Source organism: Zootermopsis nevadensis, unplaced genomic scaffold, assembly GCF_977971745.1.
Source record: "Zootermopsis nevadensis isolate Lab colony 2312 unplaced genomic scaffold, Znev_1.0 Znev_ptg000030l, whole genome shotgun sequence".
NCBI lineage: Eukaryota > Metazoa > Arthropoda > Insecta > Blattodea > Termopsidae > Zootermopsis > Zootermopsis nevadensis.
The window spans coordinates 21,386,128-21,404,439 of NW_028259162.1; the positions used below are offsets into that span (position 1 = coordinate 21,386,128).

At 38.0% G+C, this 18,312-nt stretch overlaps 1 protein-coding gene across 2 annotated transcripts in view; it reads left to right on the forward strand.

The window, feature by feature from the left end:
• The window catches only part of Fancm (FA complementation group M), a 29,465-nt gene extending 12,275 nt beyond the window's left edge, over window positions 1–17,190 (forward strand). For both annotated transcript variants that reach the window (XM_022081086.2, XM_087358322.1), the window contains 9 exons: window positions 137–343; window positions 815–1,055; window positions 2,786–2,914; window positions 4,907–5,113; window positions 5,519–5,649; window positions 7,262–10,192; window positions 11,150–11,331; window positions 13,170–13,281; window positions 14,193–17,190. In XM_022081086.2, the coding sequence (XP_021936778.2) occupies window positions 137–343; window positions 815–1,055; window positions 2,786–2,914; window positions 4,907–5,113; window positions 5,519–5,649; window positions 7,262–10,192; window positions 11,150–11,331; window positions 13,170–13,281; window positions 14,193–14,534 (4,482 nt within the window). In that variant the 3' untranslated portion in view covers window positions 14,535–17,190. The remainder of the gene's footprint in view (window positions 1–136; window positions 344–814; window positions 1,056–2,785; window positions 2,915–4,906; window positions 5,114–5,518; window positions 5,650–7,261; window positions 10,193–11,149; window positions 11,332–13,169; window positions 13,282–14,192) is intronic.
• The last annotated feature ends 1,122 nt before the right edge of the window (window positions 17,191–18,312 follow it).

Sequence of the window (18,312 nt, forward strand, 5' to 3'; positions counted from 1 at the left end):
TTGTGAAAGTGCAAGTGAATGTCTAAAATATCTGGTATCATACATGCATTATTGCTCTTATAAGTACTGCTTCTTGGTTCATTATGTAATAAGTTTTTTAATTTTATTTTATTGTAGTTCATTGTATATGTTACAGGTAATGCATAAGTTCAAGGCAGGAGGCTACAATACACTCATCTCCACTTGTGTGGGGGAAGAAGGTCTGGATATTGGTGAAGTTGATCTCATTGTGTGCTTTGATGCACACAAGTCTCCTATCCGGCTCGTGCAGAGAATGGGGCGGACTGGGCGCCAGCGTGAAGGCCGCATTGTGATGCTGGTTACTGAAGGCAAGGAGCATTCTGTACGTGTCCTAAATGTGGATAGTAGGAACTCTGGTTTTGGATGATTAATGCCCTTGGATTGTACTTTGTATAATGACTTCTGTAATGAATGGAATTTTAGTATTGTTTTGGACTCATCTCTGCAGTCTCACTACACAGTTACCATTCTGCCATTTTGCACTGAAATCTTCTATGGTGATCAGCCACATTAATGTTGAATGAAGAACCAATATTCTTGACTTTGTTCTGCCACTGTATTTCTCTGACTAAAACAAGGATAGATGTCATATGTGTTCTTGCAAAATGGTTCTGCGAATCAGCCCCTCTGTCCTGCATATACTTTCCCACAAGTGATCTTTAAATAAAAAAGAAAAACTTTGAGCAATAAAGTAATCTGCTTCCTCTCTGTGTGCACAATACTCTTGAGTTTTGGACACCAAAGGTGCTTGTTCGGCTGCAGTGTCTTACCCTATGTAGTTCTTTGTTGACAGAATTTTAAGACAAGTATGTACCAGAACCAGACAATGAACAAGAAACTTCTTGAAGGGAGCTCCATCAGAGCCCATATGTACGGGAATAATCCAAGAATGATCCCACCAGGTATTGAGCCTCAGTGTCACCGTATGTTCATCACAGTACCCACTGATGCAGAGACATATTTAAACAAAAAGAAGCAGAGGCTTCAGGATATTCGAAAACTGATGGGGAATCCAAGTAACAGTAAGGTAATAGGTAAGTTCTGAATCGTGTGCAGTGCACATAGTTCAGGTTTGTTCCGTCCATAAACAGGTAGCCCTCGATTTGCGCCAATTCAGAATAACGCCAATTTTGAAACCAGCAAGTAAAAAAGTGGAAAAAATATATTTTACTATTATTTATAACGTTTTGAAATGTGTCTCGTACTGATTCTTATACTAAATCGTAATTCTTACATCGCTGATTTTGAATAAAAATTATAAATACAGTCATCTCTGTAATTACGTATGTTTCGTTAACGCGAATTTGCTCCAATGAGATCGATGAATCGATAAAAGCTGTTTGTGAAATTCAAACTTTTGCATATGCGAGTTTGCTCCTATGCAATTTCATTCCTGGCACTTTAAACTTTCAAAGGGCTAATTTAATCTCTGCGGAGGTACCGGGGTTATTTTTACTACACGATTTTCTATAGGTCGGCGTCTTACATGAATGCAACTATCGCATAACAGCAGAGATGACTGTACACATCAATCACATGAAAGAATCACAGTCAATCGCTGGGACCAACGAATTGCTGATTGTAAGTGTATAAAATATATTTTTTAAATTCCATTTATTTTATTTACGTTATTTCAGAGCTTTAAATGTAATTCCATTGTATTACTCGTCAATGTTTGGGTGCTGGGAACACACGTCATTGACTTCCCATTGATTTACATTATAAGAGAGTTTCAGTTTACACCGGTTCGTCCAGGAACGTATCCCCGGCGTAAATCAAGGGCTACCTGTACTATTCACACAAGTTTCTGTTTTCTTCTATAGTTCTCTAGGTCTGGGCTCATCAGTTACCACAGTGAGTAGCTGTATTCTCTACTTTTGTCAGTAATGCATCTATATTTCATCTAAATATCCTAGTTATCAAATTCAGCTGAAATGTTATGCTAGAAGCACTGCTTGAGGTGGGGAAAAGAATGTGGTGCGATTATTTTAGCAGTCTGCGGGTGTTATTTCTCTTTCTTTCTTGTTATAAACATATAAATAAATATATGTATAGAGAGAGAGAGGTTGGGGGGGAGGCAGTTCCCTAAACTATGGTGGATAAACAGAAAAGGTAAAGTGGTTGTCATCATATCACTATAGTCACTGTCATTTGAACTTCAAAAATTTTAATTGATTTTAAAACTTAGATAAGGCTTGTAAATGACATTTATTTTAATTTTCTTCCCAAAAGTTTGATGTGGTGTGTATTCCCATAAATCTGTATATGCTTTGATTATGTGCAGAATACATTCAAAAAGTTTCCAGATCAGTGGTTTGTTTGATGTTGTTAATTGCAACATGTAAAAATTAAATTGTGCGCGCGTGTGCTTGTATGGGCGGTCTTGTTTTGGTGAGTTGGTGAGTGTGGGTGAGAACACTTTACCACTTTGCAACAGACTCCTTCCAGCCGTGCTGCATTAGGTCATAGTCTCATACGTAAGAGTATGGTACACTGTATGTTGTATTGGTGGATGACTCATAAGCTTGCATGTAATAATAGGTTCTTGTGGAGACCTCCATTTAAGGCTTTTCTCCGTTTAGTGTTCTTATCCATAGCTCCATAAGGAACATAAAGTTGTAAGTATTTCTCAGTGTTTAGAGGTTATAGACTTGCCTGTAAACATGTATTGAATGCAAATGTTCCTTCATTTCTTGGCTATCCAAGATCCACATACTTGTTTCTTACATGAGATCTACGTATTCTCTGTTTTAACTTGGTGTAGGACTGAGAAGGAAGGAAGTAAGCTCACCATACTGCACAGAGGATGAGCTAGCAGATTTTTGGGGTGGAAGAACAGTTCCAGCATTTGATAGGTTTCGAGACATGGAGGAACTACATTCAAAAGGAAAACGTAAGTGTGCTTTACATATAAAAGACTAATTCATATTTTCTTTCTATATCTGTTTATAGTCTTTCCCATATTACTATTATACTATACAACTTTACGTTTCTGACGACTCGTGTCTCTTATGTGTTTGTTTGCCTGTGAAGCTCAGTATATATTATATTTGCTAACTTCAGGCATCGCTGTTTTGCATGAGGCCTAAGCCAACTGCACAGCAGTCTTTTCTGATTCTGCTAGTACCAGTCTATTTATTCTGCATAAAATGCTGCGTCAAGGTAGGTCGGTCCACATCCTGATGTGGGAGGTGGAAATGTCGATTCCATCCATCGTCTTACCTTCCACCATTTTCATGCATCATCTGTGCCGTACCAATAAGCATCTCTTTAGTCTTCTCGGCTGGCCCCTTTTCAAGATTAACACACCTGCCATGTCTGAACTGTGCTGCACATGTGATAGCTTCCTCTTTACTTCTGTATGTATTCTCAGTATGTAGATTAAAGGCTCTGTAAGTTTAGAGGTTTAGAAACTTTTGCCTCGCCAGGAGGGATATGTCCTGTCTCCGTGGTCTTGCCATATGGTCTTCAGCACAAACTCCAAAATGTATGTCCCCATGAAGAGCTTAGAAGTGAATATTAAATGCACCCTTCTCACTGCCCCCGCTGCAAGATCAGGGATAAAATACCTGATCTCAATTCATGTAGACTCTTGTAGGCTCCAAGGAGTCTGGCACTCTGCTGCCTTCCCTACAGGTTTGTTGTGCATGAGATAGTGTGAAAGGGAACATGGTAAAGTCTTAATGTCATGTTTGCCAAAATATGATCTTGCATTTTGGTGCTTCCCAGTGAGGCTTTTCTTCTCTGACATGATTCCTGAGATTGGGGGTGATGGTACTCTGTGCCCTTCCTTTTCTGCCCACCTGATGGCAGGCTGATGTCATACCTTCTGGAGGGGAGACTAATTAATATAGTTTCTTTGTGCCTGTCATCTTCTTAACCAGACCCAAACAAACATCAGAAGGTGACTGAGTCTTTGTCTTATTTTAGATGTTGAGTACCGTTATTTCTCATGATATTGACACAGAAGAACCCATATAGGACAATGACCAATTTTACATTGAGTAGGTGCTTGACCAAATTACACGACCTGTGAAGAATGCTTCTTGGCTGTTGACTTTGCCACTTCTTGTTGAAATCAGAACTGACAATAGAATACTCTCCTAACTCACTGGATTCAAAGCTCTGTTTAATCGTTCTTGGATGGTACATTGCTTCTAGTAAGATGCTAGCTATTGCTACAGCCTTAAGCAGCAAAACTGCTGGAAAGGATATTCTTCACATGTAATAAACCACTTTGTTCAAGCATACTCTAGCATATTACTCCACCAGTGACAGCTCGACTCCAAGATAGGTTGACTAACCTGTCGCTCCCTGAGCTCTTTGACACAACGCTCCCACCCACACTATTGTTAGCTTGGCAGATCTCAAGGACTTTTTCTCCCAGGTCCCTGCTCCTCTTCTACTGCTGGGAGACTTTTACACACGATACCTCCTCTGGGGCAGTGTAGAGGAAGACAAAAGTGATTAGAGGTCTGTATTTAACTTTGTGGTGCTGAACATGGGTGAGTTTGCACAGAGATTCAGCTGCTGTCGACAAGACATAGCAGCCGATTTCACAAATCGACAAACACGGCACGCCTCTTCAATGTTCTTTTTTCTTTCCCATATTTCCAGCCTTTTTCATAGGCTGCCTAATAATCCAGTATTCAAATGTTATGATGACTTTTCAGCCATGTTGGCCATCTTCTGAACGCAGAAAATAAAATGTGTGTTGAATATTTTAACAGAGAAGAATAACTTCAAAATTATGTAGAAGAAGCCTAATTATACAAATTTTTATAATCAGGAAATTATTTCAGGTAGAAACTTCTTATATCAGTTAATTTGTTATGTGTCCTAACTTCATGTCTAGTCAATGGTACTTTTTGTGCTAATTGTTTAGGTGAGCTTCACCAAGCTTTCAATGTGGACAGGGTTTCCAACCAGCAAGATGACTCCCAAAAATTGGACCTCGGAAAATGGTTGCAATGGCAACAGACTTTGCAATCTTCTGTGTTGGTGAGGCACACTGATGACTGTAGAATGCTGACAGAACTCCTTCAGTATGCTGAAAACCTACAGTGTCCAGTAGAGTCCGCACAAACAGAAGGTGACTTTCACATAGAATAGGAATTTACAATTCCAGAGTGCCAGCTGTTACTAGGTTTGCATGTCAAGTTCTTCCACAAAATTGCTTATGATATCAGATTTATGATATATCATTAATGTATGTTAAAGTGCCTTAATGACTTTTGTATAATGTATTATAGTTATAACTGAGTTCTTTTTGTGGTTCTAGTTGGTGCAGTGTTTAAAAGAGACATTATTTTCATGATTAATGGTTATTTAGTTTAAAAACTGTGTGGGAAACTCGTCATTCATTCTGTCTTATAATGTTAATCCCCATCAACATAATTTTTTTTCTTATAAAATAGAATAATAAAATGTAACAATATACTAATTAATAAGATAAATGTTTCTTGGTGTAATGTGTTTATTGTTGCTGTTTGTGCAGGTGTGTTGTCCAAGGAACAGGACAGTTTGATATGGCTAAAACAAAGGAGGAAGGGCAAACATTTTGTGAAGCGAAGAGTTAGGTCTCCTACTTCAGAGTGTGAAGTGGGAACTCATCTTAATTCAGGTCTTGTATGTATCTGTTATTCAGTGTTCATAGAATTATTGTTTTTATAGCAGAAAATGTTAACTTACCTGTAATTTTTCAACACTTCTGGTACTTTAATATGAGATGCTATTACTGTGTGTGAGCAGTGCACTAAGGCATAGTCCTTCAGCCAGGTGCGTCATCGCTGCAAATGACGTATGTAAATCTTTGGACGTATTTAGCACAAACATTGTCTCCCTTGAGCGAACGTTCTCAACAAGGGAAATGATCTAGCTTGGTTATCTGTCTTTTTATATTTTTTAAAGTTTTACAATTATATTAGTGTTCCCTACGTGGATTATTTGTTTTTATTTATATTCCTTCATTTTTTGCTCTGTGTTAATATTGTTTCTATTTTGGGTTTGCCTGTACTTGGCAGTTATATTTAATACTGTATATTTATAAGTTTAGTTAATCCGTTTGTGTAATATTTTTAATTTTTATTTCACTATTATTGTATATATTATCAGTGTTTGCCTGTTATTGGCTTCTTGCTGTTGGCAAACACGTAAATAAATTAATTGAATTGAATTGAATTGAATTGAATTGAATTGAATTTTTCGACAACTGTTAAAAGCTCATATTATATTGTCTGTGGGGTGAGATTTTACAGCTTAATGTGCGGAGTTTGTTAGAAACAGTTGAAAGATTTTATTTGCAAATAATGGCTACACATACTGTAAGTAATGGATTTATTTATTTATTTATAACAATTTACTACTTTATGTAAACCCTATGCTTATTTTATGTGAAATGCCCATAATTGTTTGAGTTGTACTAAATATGTATTTATTTTATCCAGATGCTATTGTCATCTAACTAACTTATGGGTCCATGGAGTGTAATAAATGTGTATGTACATGCACAGTGGAGCTTAATAACTTTGAACAGGTTTGGGAGATTAGCTGGCAAGGAGCCTCGGGTTTAAAGTTGATTTCTGAAGAATACAACGTGTTCCTTGTGTAGAGTGTTTTATTATTAAGTAAATCTTTTATGGTAACAGCAGAATTTTTTAAGGCATTTTAGAATTCACGATATGTCGCATCACCATAATGGCATAGTTTACAAAATTTTAGTCAACTACAGGTTCAGTGAAAGACGTGAAACCATCTGGAACCCCATGCCCTACCAGTACACCTGAGAGCAGACTGGTATCTCATGCCTGTTTACCAGAGCTCCATGCTCTAAACATTTGACATGATGCTGCTTTGCTCAGTTTGTTGAAGCCTACTGTCTGGCAAATTCTCCATCAAATTTATTTTCTCATTTATACAAAATAGTCATCAAAAGACTGAGAACATGCACACACATCTGTCCCTCACACTGCATCACTACAGCTAGGTGGAGGAGCTTGTTTTCTCGGATGACACCAACACAAGCATACGTGACAGCGTTGTACATGTTTATATCTTGTAACTGGATATAACTTGCCTGAGTCATCTAGCATACATTCTGTAGTTTAAGGCTGATAACAAGCTGTTCCTTCAAATCTGTTGTATTGTTTGTTTATGTGTATGAATAATTTTTGGTGTAGTTGGATTGTGATCTTCTGGATTATGATGTCATGTAATTTTGTACTTGTTTCTTATTTTGTAGAAACACAGTGTGAATAAGGACCAAGAGATTGATAAAGCTTATACTGAACCTGAAGTTGTGCAGTTTGAAAGCATAGCTGTCGAGTCAAGCTGCATTCCATTACTTCAGACAACAGCAGAAGATATGAAGGAAAATGCAGATGGAGAAACGAATGCAAAGTCATATATGGAATTGAAAGAAATGTGTAATGATCACAGTTGTGAAATTGCTCATAATTTTTTGGCAGAAAAAATAAGTGGACATAAAGCTTTTCCAGAAAAGAATGATTTAACTAGTCATGACTTATGCTATTTTTGCAAAAATTCTTTATTTTACTGCCATCATATAATGGCTTGTTCATCTGCCATTAGGAATAAGACAGAAGACAGTGGATGTTACAAGCCTCTTGATCCATGTGCTCTGGACAATTTCACTGAGGCTAATGTGAATGCATTTGATTTAAGGCAGTTTCTGGACCTGGAAAATGGTTCAGTTAATGAAGGCTTTGATCACAACATTGACATCTCTGTTATCAAACAAAAACTTACCATTGACTGCAACCCTGAAAGTGCCAGTCAGGTACAGTCTCAAAAGAATGGCGGGAACATGAAAATTAACTTTCATTTGGACTTCGATCTGTTTGAGAAGTGCTTGTTTGAGGATGAGCTGCTTCCTGGGAATCCCATTGGCAACTTGAAAGATGAAGTGGCAGTTCCTGAAGTAGATCAAAAGACTTCACACAGTGATGTGAACGTTTGCCCTCATAATAGATACAGAAATTCAGATTTAGTAGAAATCGAAAGCAGAAGAGACAGTATGATAACACCAAAAAGAGAAATGGAAGATGTGCAGGAATCTCCAGGTATGTGTCCTTCCAGTATTGCAGCAGGCATAGCCAATAAACCACGTAACATAGAACATTTACCACTAAGAGGTGGACAGATGGAAAGTTGTTTAGATTCAACAAACCATTCTCCCAAGGAAACACCAAACAAACCTTGTAATCTCTTGTTCTCACCTGTGTCACCCATCTTTTGTTCTGCGCCAAAGAATGTCATTCTCAAACCAACACGGACAGTACCCGTATGCTCAACACCAAAAACTCATAAGAAGAATCTGTTCCCAAGATGTTTAAGGACTGTACAAGAAGAAGGGGGAAATTTGACTTCAAGCAGAACCCAGCGGCTGGAAGTCAAGGGTGAGACGTCTGTGGACACTGTCATGGCTGGTGACTGTGAAGACCTGCTACTGTTGAATTCACTTGTATCTAACGTTCCAAGTCCACCAAGACCTAACTTTGATTTGTTCGGTGTGACACAGGAACTTTTTAACTTGGAATCTGATGCAAAAAGGGTGGAACATTTGAGGAATCAAGAAGTCTGTACAAGCACCACACTGAACTCTACAATGTACACTGTCACACAACTCCTCGGTATGGTCAGTAAGACGATAAGTATGGAGAACAGGAAAGAATTTCAGGTTACATCACAGCAGAACACTGTTACTGATGTTGAAGAGTTAGTATTGCCATGTGAGTCAGTGGAAGGAGCCATGGCCACTGAAGAAAGAAGTAAACATGTACAAGAGTGTTCTGAAAATGTCCTCTCCTGTGATGTACCCAGCAAATTCAGTAAATCACATACCATAGCACATGTGTCTTCAGATTCAATAAACTATGCTCTTAAAGACAAACCCTCAGATGCCACATCACCAGGATGTCCAATCGTCTGTTCTCAGATAAGAAAATATTCTCATAGCCCAACAAATAAAATGACATGCCCTGCAGTTCAAGATGTGTCATTAAATGGTGATAGGAAATCGGAAGAAGAGTACTTGGAACATGATTATCTTCGTGATAGTGATGATGATATTTTTGCTGATTTAGCTGTGGATTGTTGTACCCTCACTGCCTGTAAACAGAGCTCACCAGTAACTTCAGCGATTGTTCAGGGAGAGTGTGCAGTGGACATTGTACCAGAAACACATAGTGACAGATCTGTGAACCATGAAGTTGTTGAGTCGGAGGATGGCGTTGCAGAAAAACAAGTAGTTGATCCAGTGCTCGACTTTGGGGTTGCTTCAGTTAAAACCTTAGTACCAAAAATATCTGAATCTGTTGTCGGTAATAGTCTGCCAACCACTGCAGTAAGAAAGCCATTACTTTCACGCATGAGTTCAAAGTATAAGTTAAAAGAATCAGCTAAGTTTACTTGCATGGAAAATTTATCAGTAAAAATTGTAGGAAGTTCACTAGATAAATCATCTGCAGAATCAAAGAGAAGAAATATTGATAGGGAAAGTCCATCCAGAATCATAAGGGATGAAATTCAGTATGCAGAAGTTTCTAATGCTGCTTCCAACGCTGTATTTTGTGACACAAAGAAGGAAACGAGTAGAAGTAAAAATTTTGAGGGCCAGGCAGATTGGCTTGTCTCTTTTGGCTCGGAGAGGACAGTACTGCAACACAAGGGTATCAGTGAGAAAGAGAGAGTTACTTGCAGAGCTCCAACATCAGATGATGATTCACCAGTTATGAAGCCTCTTGTAAGAAACAGGAAAATAAATATTTCTTCAATATCTAATGAAAGTGTAATTTTATCTCCACATGATACGAATAACCCTCCTCAGAACACATCTGATGAAAAAATAAAGCAGTGCAAGTCATTTCCTGTTCAACACTGTGGTTGGTTAACAAGCCGAATGAGTAACCGGCCAAGACTTACTGCAGGTGTGAATAATAATAATAATAATAATAATTTAAGTGGCAACAAACTTAAGGACAGTTATGTACCAGTAATGACAACTGATGTAATTGAAATTTCTTCTGAAGATGATTCAGATTTTGAATCCCAAAGTTTAGTGAGACTGAAGAAGAGAAATGAAGGCAAGGTTATCTGTGAAACTGACAAAAATGTAAACCAAAGGAAGACGCTTGTTAAAAAAAAATCCAAGGTAAGTTTATATACTATAAATTTTGTAGTAATGCAGTATCCTTGCAATTTAATGTTATTTGTTCTTGCTTCCGAGAAAGGTTTTGTGCTTCAAGAGCTGTTATGCGATGTATTTATACCATTATTTTTCCTTTATTTCCACTGGTGGAAACATCGTGTAGTGGATTAAAACAGCTGTCTAAACTTCACGTGTTGGCTTTCTATACAGTATCATGTGTATATAATGAGTACCATTTATATGGAAATACAAATTCTGTCTATGTATTTGTTAGAAGATGTGTTTCACTGTGCATTGTACGAGGCGCGTCCCAAAAGTAAGTTTCCCACTCGTCCCACAGCTAGCAAACCTTATATTGCGCGAAGCGACTGTGCGTACGTGATAGAGCAATGACGTAGCATGGCGCATGCACTAACGGCACTTCCCGCGTTCTCACAGTAGCATCGTTGCAGCTGTTGAAGATGGAGATTCTTATTCCAGCTCCCGCCGACTGTGAAGTGCGGTCAGTGATAACGCTAGGCCGCACACGGCTCGACGGACAGCAAGTCTCCTGCAGGAGTTCAGCTGGGAGGTGTTTAATCATCCACCCTACAGCCCAGACCTCGCTCCCAGTGATTTCCTTCTTTTCCTACACCTCAAGAAATTCCTGTCCGGTCAGCGTCAGCGTTTTGAGAATGACAGAGAGGCGGAGATGGTTGTCACACAGTGGTTCCAATCCCAGGCGGCAGACTTCTACGACACAGGTATTCAAAAGTTGGTCCCACGGTATGACCAGTGTCTCAATTCCGGTGGCGAATATGTTGAAAAATAGCTGGACACTTGCTGTATCTGTTGCAATAAATATTTCCATGAAATTGTGTTTTGTTTCTGTAAACGGCCCCAGGGAAACTTACTTTTGGGACGCGCCTCGTAGTTTGAGAAATGATGTATGTGACTACTAAAGATTTCTGTTTCTTGCAGCATTCTTTACCTCAGTGCATCTTTGTGGAAAGAGAGGCTGAGGAATCTGGTTCATGCCCCTCATCAAGTTTCAATGAAGAAGACATCAGTGGTTTCGATGACTACGATTCCAGTTTTGTTAGTGAGTCGGGTAACCAGACACACACTGATATACAAGCCAAATTTCTTCATTCTATCATACGGTATGTCTTGTTACTGGCTGCCAGTCTTAACCCCTGAACCACTTTTCTTTTATCTTCCAATTCTTGCATTATCTATATGTTTATGTTTTCATTTTCATCAAGTTTTAACGCATTGCCTCTGCTGGATGCCTTTTTAATACCTCTGTATCTCTTTTTGTTATATTGTAACAGGCGCATGTAACATCTGAAAATCTGGAGGTTTCTCCCTTAAACCACCTTACATGGAAGAATTCATTACATTTGGTCGCTGTGAAAACTTCAGATCATACATCTGAAAATGATCAATATGCACAATCTTCATCTCTTTCTCCCTAATTTTAGTTAAATATATTATAGGATGGCATTATAATTTTAAAAATAATGCAGGTAGGGCAGTGTTTATTTCTTTTTGAGCCAGTTATTATTTAAATGAAAGTAACAAAGATTAATTCAATGCACTTGATATAGCATTATCTGAACTGGCAAGTTAAACAAAATGTTCATGCTTACATAACACAGCACACCACATATTAAAAGCTGTGCATTACGTGAAAAAGTACTGGCCAGTAAACTAATTATCTCAGTACGACAAACGTTTGTGGGCTGATGAATTATATTCATAATAATGAAATTTTTTCATTGAGAGGCAATAGATATGAACTAATGATGTAAGATTCATTGTTTCTATGGAGGTCATTGCATTTTTATTGAATAAGTGAGTGTGAAAACAGTAGTTCATTCTACTTTTTCAATGGAAACTAGAAAGATGAAGTTAACATTTACTTGGATATGTAAATTATCCTTTATCAGTTGTGTGTCAAGGTTATGTGCATTCCAGCTGGGCCGTATGTTACAGTAGCATTCTGGTAAAATCTTTAACCCCAAATGTAAAATCCAGCCAGCAGCTCCATTGTACAGAGTTTAAATTCCCTATTCCCATGTGATCTTGCCATTGAAGTATTTTGATGAAATTTAGTATGATCATGCCATAGGGGACATCCTAGAGGCAGATTTTCATGCGACTCAGTGACAACAGGAGCTGCTTTTCCATCTCTTTCTTCACAATTTGTTGTGCCACCTTAGTGATCAGGTTCCTGATTATCATTGCCTGTGTCACTAGGGTTCCACTTCTGAAATATTTTTATCCATGAAATCCAAAATTTCAATATTGACAGTATTTGGCATCATTAGTTGCTTTATTCTGCCCCATATTGCAGACCAGAGGGTTTAGGGAAGCTGAAATAATTTTTGACTTGCTTTCTTTCTAGTAAAGATTGTAATGTCATACCTTTATCTTACAGTTTATTAAACTTATTTCTAGACATGCAGCAATTTGTATGTTTGTGACATCTAGGGCACATTTAATAAAATTTTGGAAAGAATTGGTAGTGTTTTTTTAATTTGTTTCTTGCAGTGGTGGGGAGGATAAATACAACAGTCTTTTGGGATATTACGTCAAGTTTTCTGATAGAAGTTATCAGATTTTATAGAGGGGGTTTCTTCTTATTCTTCTATGGCTCTCCGGTCCGTATTTGGTCCATGGCCTCCTCAGTTCTCCTCTTCCATTCGATCCTATTGTTAGGTTCATTCTGTCCGAGGTTTTGATTGAGGTTTTGAAACATCTTCCTTTTTATGGTGCAAGGTTGTTAGCCTTGCGACCAACCCCCAACCTGGAGGACCAGGGTACCTGTCTTAGTCTGACTTCTCCCCCTCGACCAATCTGGCTATGGAGGCCCTACCAGTAGCTATGCTATTGCCAGCATAGCTCTTGGGGTCAAGCCCCACCACCATGACAAGGTGCAGGTACCATTAAGTGGGGTTTTATGTGATTGGTAACCTGTATTTGTTACACTTTACAGAAGTCCAGGTGATCGATGTGGTCGATTCAAGATGCCTGCTCATAAACCAGCAGTGCCACTGGACAGCGTATTCTCCGAAGTGGAAGCAGATTTTGAGACTTCTTACTTAGATGTAAGTGGAAAGGTTGAATAGAGAATCAGAGAAGTCTGAAAGAAATTTTATGTCCAAGCTGTCTACAGGTCCTTGCTGCTATAGATTGAGGCGTCCATTGCTTGGATATCTGTCACTAACATTTTCCTTTACTAACAAAAATCTTTCTTAACCAAATTGTTTTTGCCAGTAAGTTTTAAAAATTGGGTTTGTTAGAATGGGAGGAACATTTTTCTATGTGTGGGTTCATAGACATAATGACAGAAGACGGCGTCAGATGTGTTATACTCACTGTGGAATATAGTAAAGCCCATTATAATGAGAGTTTACAACTATGGGAATAAATGTCATTACAATGAATTAAACTTTTGGAAAGCTAAAAATTTCCCCCAGAATGAAACATGTTCAGGGGCATGGCTGTATTCTGGGTTACAGTGCTGTGTAATCTGGTAGAAGCTTGCCAACATTTCAGAGGTCCTTACTGCCTTCATCATCAGGATAATGCATACTCTTCACCCTAATAACAGAGGCAGCAAGGACCTCTGAAATGCTGCCAAACTAAAATGCACTGTGAGAACTTGAAATCCTACTAATTAAGTTTACTTCATATTTCCATTTGTAGGGCAATAATTTTAATTATATTTCTATATGTTCTGTAGTGCTGAGTCTTTATCTTACTGACAATTTACACTTGATTCAGAAAGTAAAGACATTTATGCAGTTTTAATAATTGTGGGAATTCTGACTTTGTGAATCGTGGAGCAATCTTGGTGTTTTCGTAATGTGGTGGTAATCAAGCTCATGATAACCTACTACCCTTTTCTGACATACAGACAAAATAACTATCAACAGCAGTGAAAATATGAAACGTTTGAATGCAAAAGACAGTGCTGGCTTATATTCTGTTTAGCTTGGTTATTTGTTTGTTGCAGGACTCATTCTGTGTGAATGAAGAACCACAGAGTGAGGAGATGGAAGCTTCAGCTCTTGAAGTAGCTGAAGCCATATTAGAAGCAGAGTCTAAATGGAAACGAAGAAGAAGAAGAAAACGTAAGGGGTCAAGCAGTGTTAGTGACGTCAGTGACTGTGGAGAGGGAACTAGTGGAAAAAACGTTAAATCTAATTCAATTAGGAATAATAAACGTTATTGCCGGATAATTACATTGGAGAGTTCAGATAGTGAGGATTTTCAGGATGTTTCAGAACCTCTGCCCAAAGAATGTACTGAAAGTGGAAATTCAGTCACAGAAACAGAACTAAATTGTCTAGTGTAAGTAATCCAGAAACTGAATTTGTTTGCAAGAAATTGGTTAGCCATGAAGCCTTAAGTAACGAGTCTCTGGCAACCAAGAGAGTGTTTCTAAGACTGAAACGGTGGAAGTAGGTGTTGCAGTTGAATAGGGTTGGAGTGACTGGAATTTTGAAAATTTTAAATTGTCTTCATGTAATGAAGTCTTAAAGAAAGAAAAGAAACATTCATATCTGGCATAATAAAACTGAAGAACACAATTTTAATTCATCTTCAAAAGAGGGTCAGTAGAAGCTGAAGTTTGGTTCAGATGGAGTGGGAATGAATGGTATAGGATCACCAATTTTAACATCTTCAGGACACTGAAGAAAATCAGTTACCAAGGCTGTTTGTTCACTGAATGCAAAATTTGATGAATAAAATATGTTTAATTTACTATCTGAGGATAGTGAGACAAGACAATTGACACATGCTGATAATTCTTTGTTATGAAGATTTCTGTCTTGTGGGTTGTTGCGCCGTGTAGTATGGTAGATGTTCACATTAATCACCCTGATGACAGAGGCAGTATGACCTCTGAAATGTTGGTAACCATCGACCAGACTACACATCGCAACAACCCAGAAGACAGAAATCTTCATACTCACCGCTGTGAAAACCTCAAATCATACAATTCTTTGTTATGTCTACTGGATAACGAGAGTGCAGAAAGAATTCCCTTTGCATGTGAACTGTCAGATTCCTCAAAGGAGATGCAGTTGAAGTCTTAAAGCACCACTTCCATTACAGCATTAGAGATGAGAAATTACAAGAACAAATCAGAGTTGTCGCAGTTTAAGGTTTCGCAGTCGTCTGAGTATAGATGGTGGTCTCCTGGTCTATAGTATTTTAACTTTATGCCAACGTTCCAGAGGATTGCACTCCTCTCTCATCAGGCTTGAAGTAAGAAGGGTTAGACAGTATATGGCATTTGAGGTATGTTGACAGGTGATGCAAACAGAATCATGTAAGGGAAGTATTCTTACCACTTATTAAACTTGTCCCTCATCTAGTGTCATTTCAGATTAATGTTCTTTTCTGTCTTTTCAAATAATGGCAAAGGAATTTATTACTCTTTGCAGCAATAATAATTTGGAGCATCATGTTGATAAGTATTTATTACATAAATAAAGTGTTACAGTTGTATATGTTGCTTAAGTTCTTTCTGATGAACGCCTTCGGGTGGATACATATTTACTGGAACAGTGCATTAGCCAACAAGTTCACTGTATTATATCAGCCGTTTGATTTGTAGTAGTAATTTTTGTCATGTCACAATTATCATGTAAGAATTTGTTTGTTTATGAGTGTTGGGGGCAAGTGTTTGTATACTTTCGAGTGTAGTAGGCAGAGATCATTTCAGTAATATAGAAAGTACCAGGATGATAGCAGCTTGTGTTTGCAGGACAGACAGTAACATTTCTACCATGTGTTTCAGATGGAGTGCGAGAAGAGAATGTAAAGTTTAAATTTTAGGCTCAGTTATATAGAAATCTTGTTTATTAACACAAATAATGAATGCAAGAAGTTATATATTTAAAAAAGTATTATAACAGGTAGTCTATACCATTATTTCATTGGAATGAATAACATTAGGGTAGTGTTTTAAGTATGTATTGAACATGCAGCATAGCCAAGAAATAAACTTCATGAACATTTGTGTAAAATACTAATAGTGGCCATGTTTATAAATGGAGACAATTTCATTCCTTGATCTGTGATTATTTAAATGTTAGAAACGGTGAACAATATAATCACCATAATTTTCTTTTTCTCAGGAAATGGCCTGGCAAGCAATGTGTGTCAAATTGTTTTTCTAGCTTGTAAGTGTTTAATTTGCAGAATTATTTGCCAGCAGTCACATCAATACAGGTAGCCCTCGATTTACGCCGGGGATGCGTTCCTGGACGAACCGGCGTAAATTGAAACCCTTTTATAATGTAAATCAATGGGAAGTCAATGACATGCGTTCCTGGCACCCAAACATCGACGAGTAATACAATGGAATTACATTTAAAGCTCTGAAATAACGTAAATAAAATTAAGGGAATTTAAAAAATATATTTTAAACACTTACAATCGGCAATTCGTTGGTCCCCGCGATTCTTTCATGTGATTGATGTGTACAGTCATCTCTGCTGTTATGTGATTGTTGCATTCATGTAAGACGCCGACCTATAGAAAATCGCGTAGTAAAAATAACCCTGGTACCTCCGCACAGATTAAATTAGCCCTTTGAAAGTTTAAAGTGCCAGGAATGAAATTGCATAGGAGCAAACTCGCATATGCAAAAGTTTGAATTTCACACACAGCTTTTATCGATCTCATTGGAGCAAATTCGCGTTAACGAAACATACGTAATTGCAGAGATGACTGTATTTATAATTTTTATTCAAAATCTGTGATGTAAGAATTACAATTTAGTATAGGAATCAGTATGAGATACATTGTGAAATGTTATAAATAATAGTAAATTTTTTGAATTGCTGGTTTCAAAATCGGTGTGGTCAGCCAGGCGAGTTTACATGAGAAATGTGAAGTGTGTTGTAAATGAGATGTTATCAGATCATCACATATTTTTGTATCTTTTTATGCACAGCCAGTTTAATAATGTTCAATAAAGGGACATGTCTTGATTGTAATGAGAGCATTATTTCATTTGTTTTCTATACCATGAGCTCGTTTGATCACAACCTGTCCAAACCCGTTCAAGCATATCTAAACCTCTTTGATTGTGCCGATCCGTTATAAACCTGTCAAGACTAGTTTATACGAACCAACTCCTACCAATTTAAACGTGTTGAAACATGTCGATACCCGTTTAAACTTCTCATATTAGTCGGAATCTGCTCTAACATATGTAAACCTCTTCGAATGTATCCAAACTATAGTAAATCTCTTATGACTGGTTGGATCGAACAGACTGTGACCTGTTTAAGTCTGTTGAACCTTGTCAAAACATCTCATAAACTTTTTAGATTTTACAACCATTCTTGACAATTAGTTTTCTAATTTATAATAATAGAATTTCGAACAGATGTGCAGGGGTTAATCATCTTTACGTACGTCGCTTATAGATTTTCTAGGTTTACCATTCACTACGTGGTATCACTCACGTGCTCCACCACACAAGTCGCAGATAGAATATTTAGTTGTGTGTGGAATTTGCTGGTTGCATATCTTGTGGTGGCCGATTGCAGTGGCCACACGATCTGAGGCATGGACCTCGTGCGCCCGGCCGCTACGTCCGTGGGTTCGAATCCCACTCAAGGCATAGGTGTTTGGCCGCGTCTTTCTGTGTTTGTATAGGTAGAGGCCTTGCGATGGGCTGATCACTCATCTAAGGAGTTCTACCAATGTCCAAATAGATCTCGAAGCTTCAAGCTAAGCCTCGGATGGAGGCGAAAAATTGAAGAGGCCGGGTGAAATGCCTTGCGATTTCAGTTGATTATTCAACTGTGTATGTTGATTGTTGAATAATTCTTTTAAATGGGATACTTGTAGGTATGGAGCGGAGCTAAGTCCGGCTCAAGGAGAGTTAGAGGTGTCTTTCAACTTCCAAAATCACGAGTCCAATTGAGGAAGAATTTATTAAAAGGTGTTGATATAGTGCCTAGTAGCACTTTCAAGAATGTCCTGTATCCAGCAATTCAAAGTTACAAAAAGAGTCCTCTATTACTTCCAACATGAGTATTTATAATGCTCGTCTTGGGCGTTGGTCAAAAGAGTGGGGCTATATCAGTCTGCACGTGGTGGTGAAACAT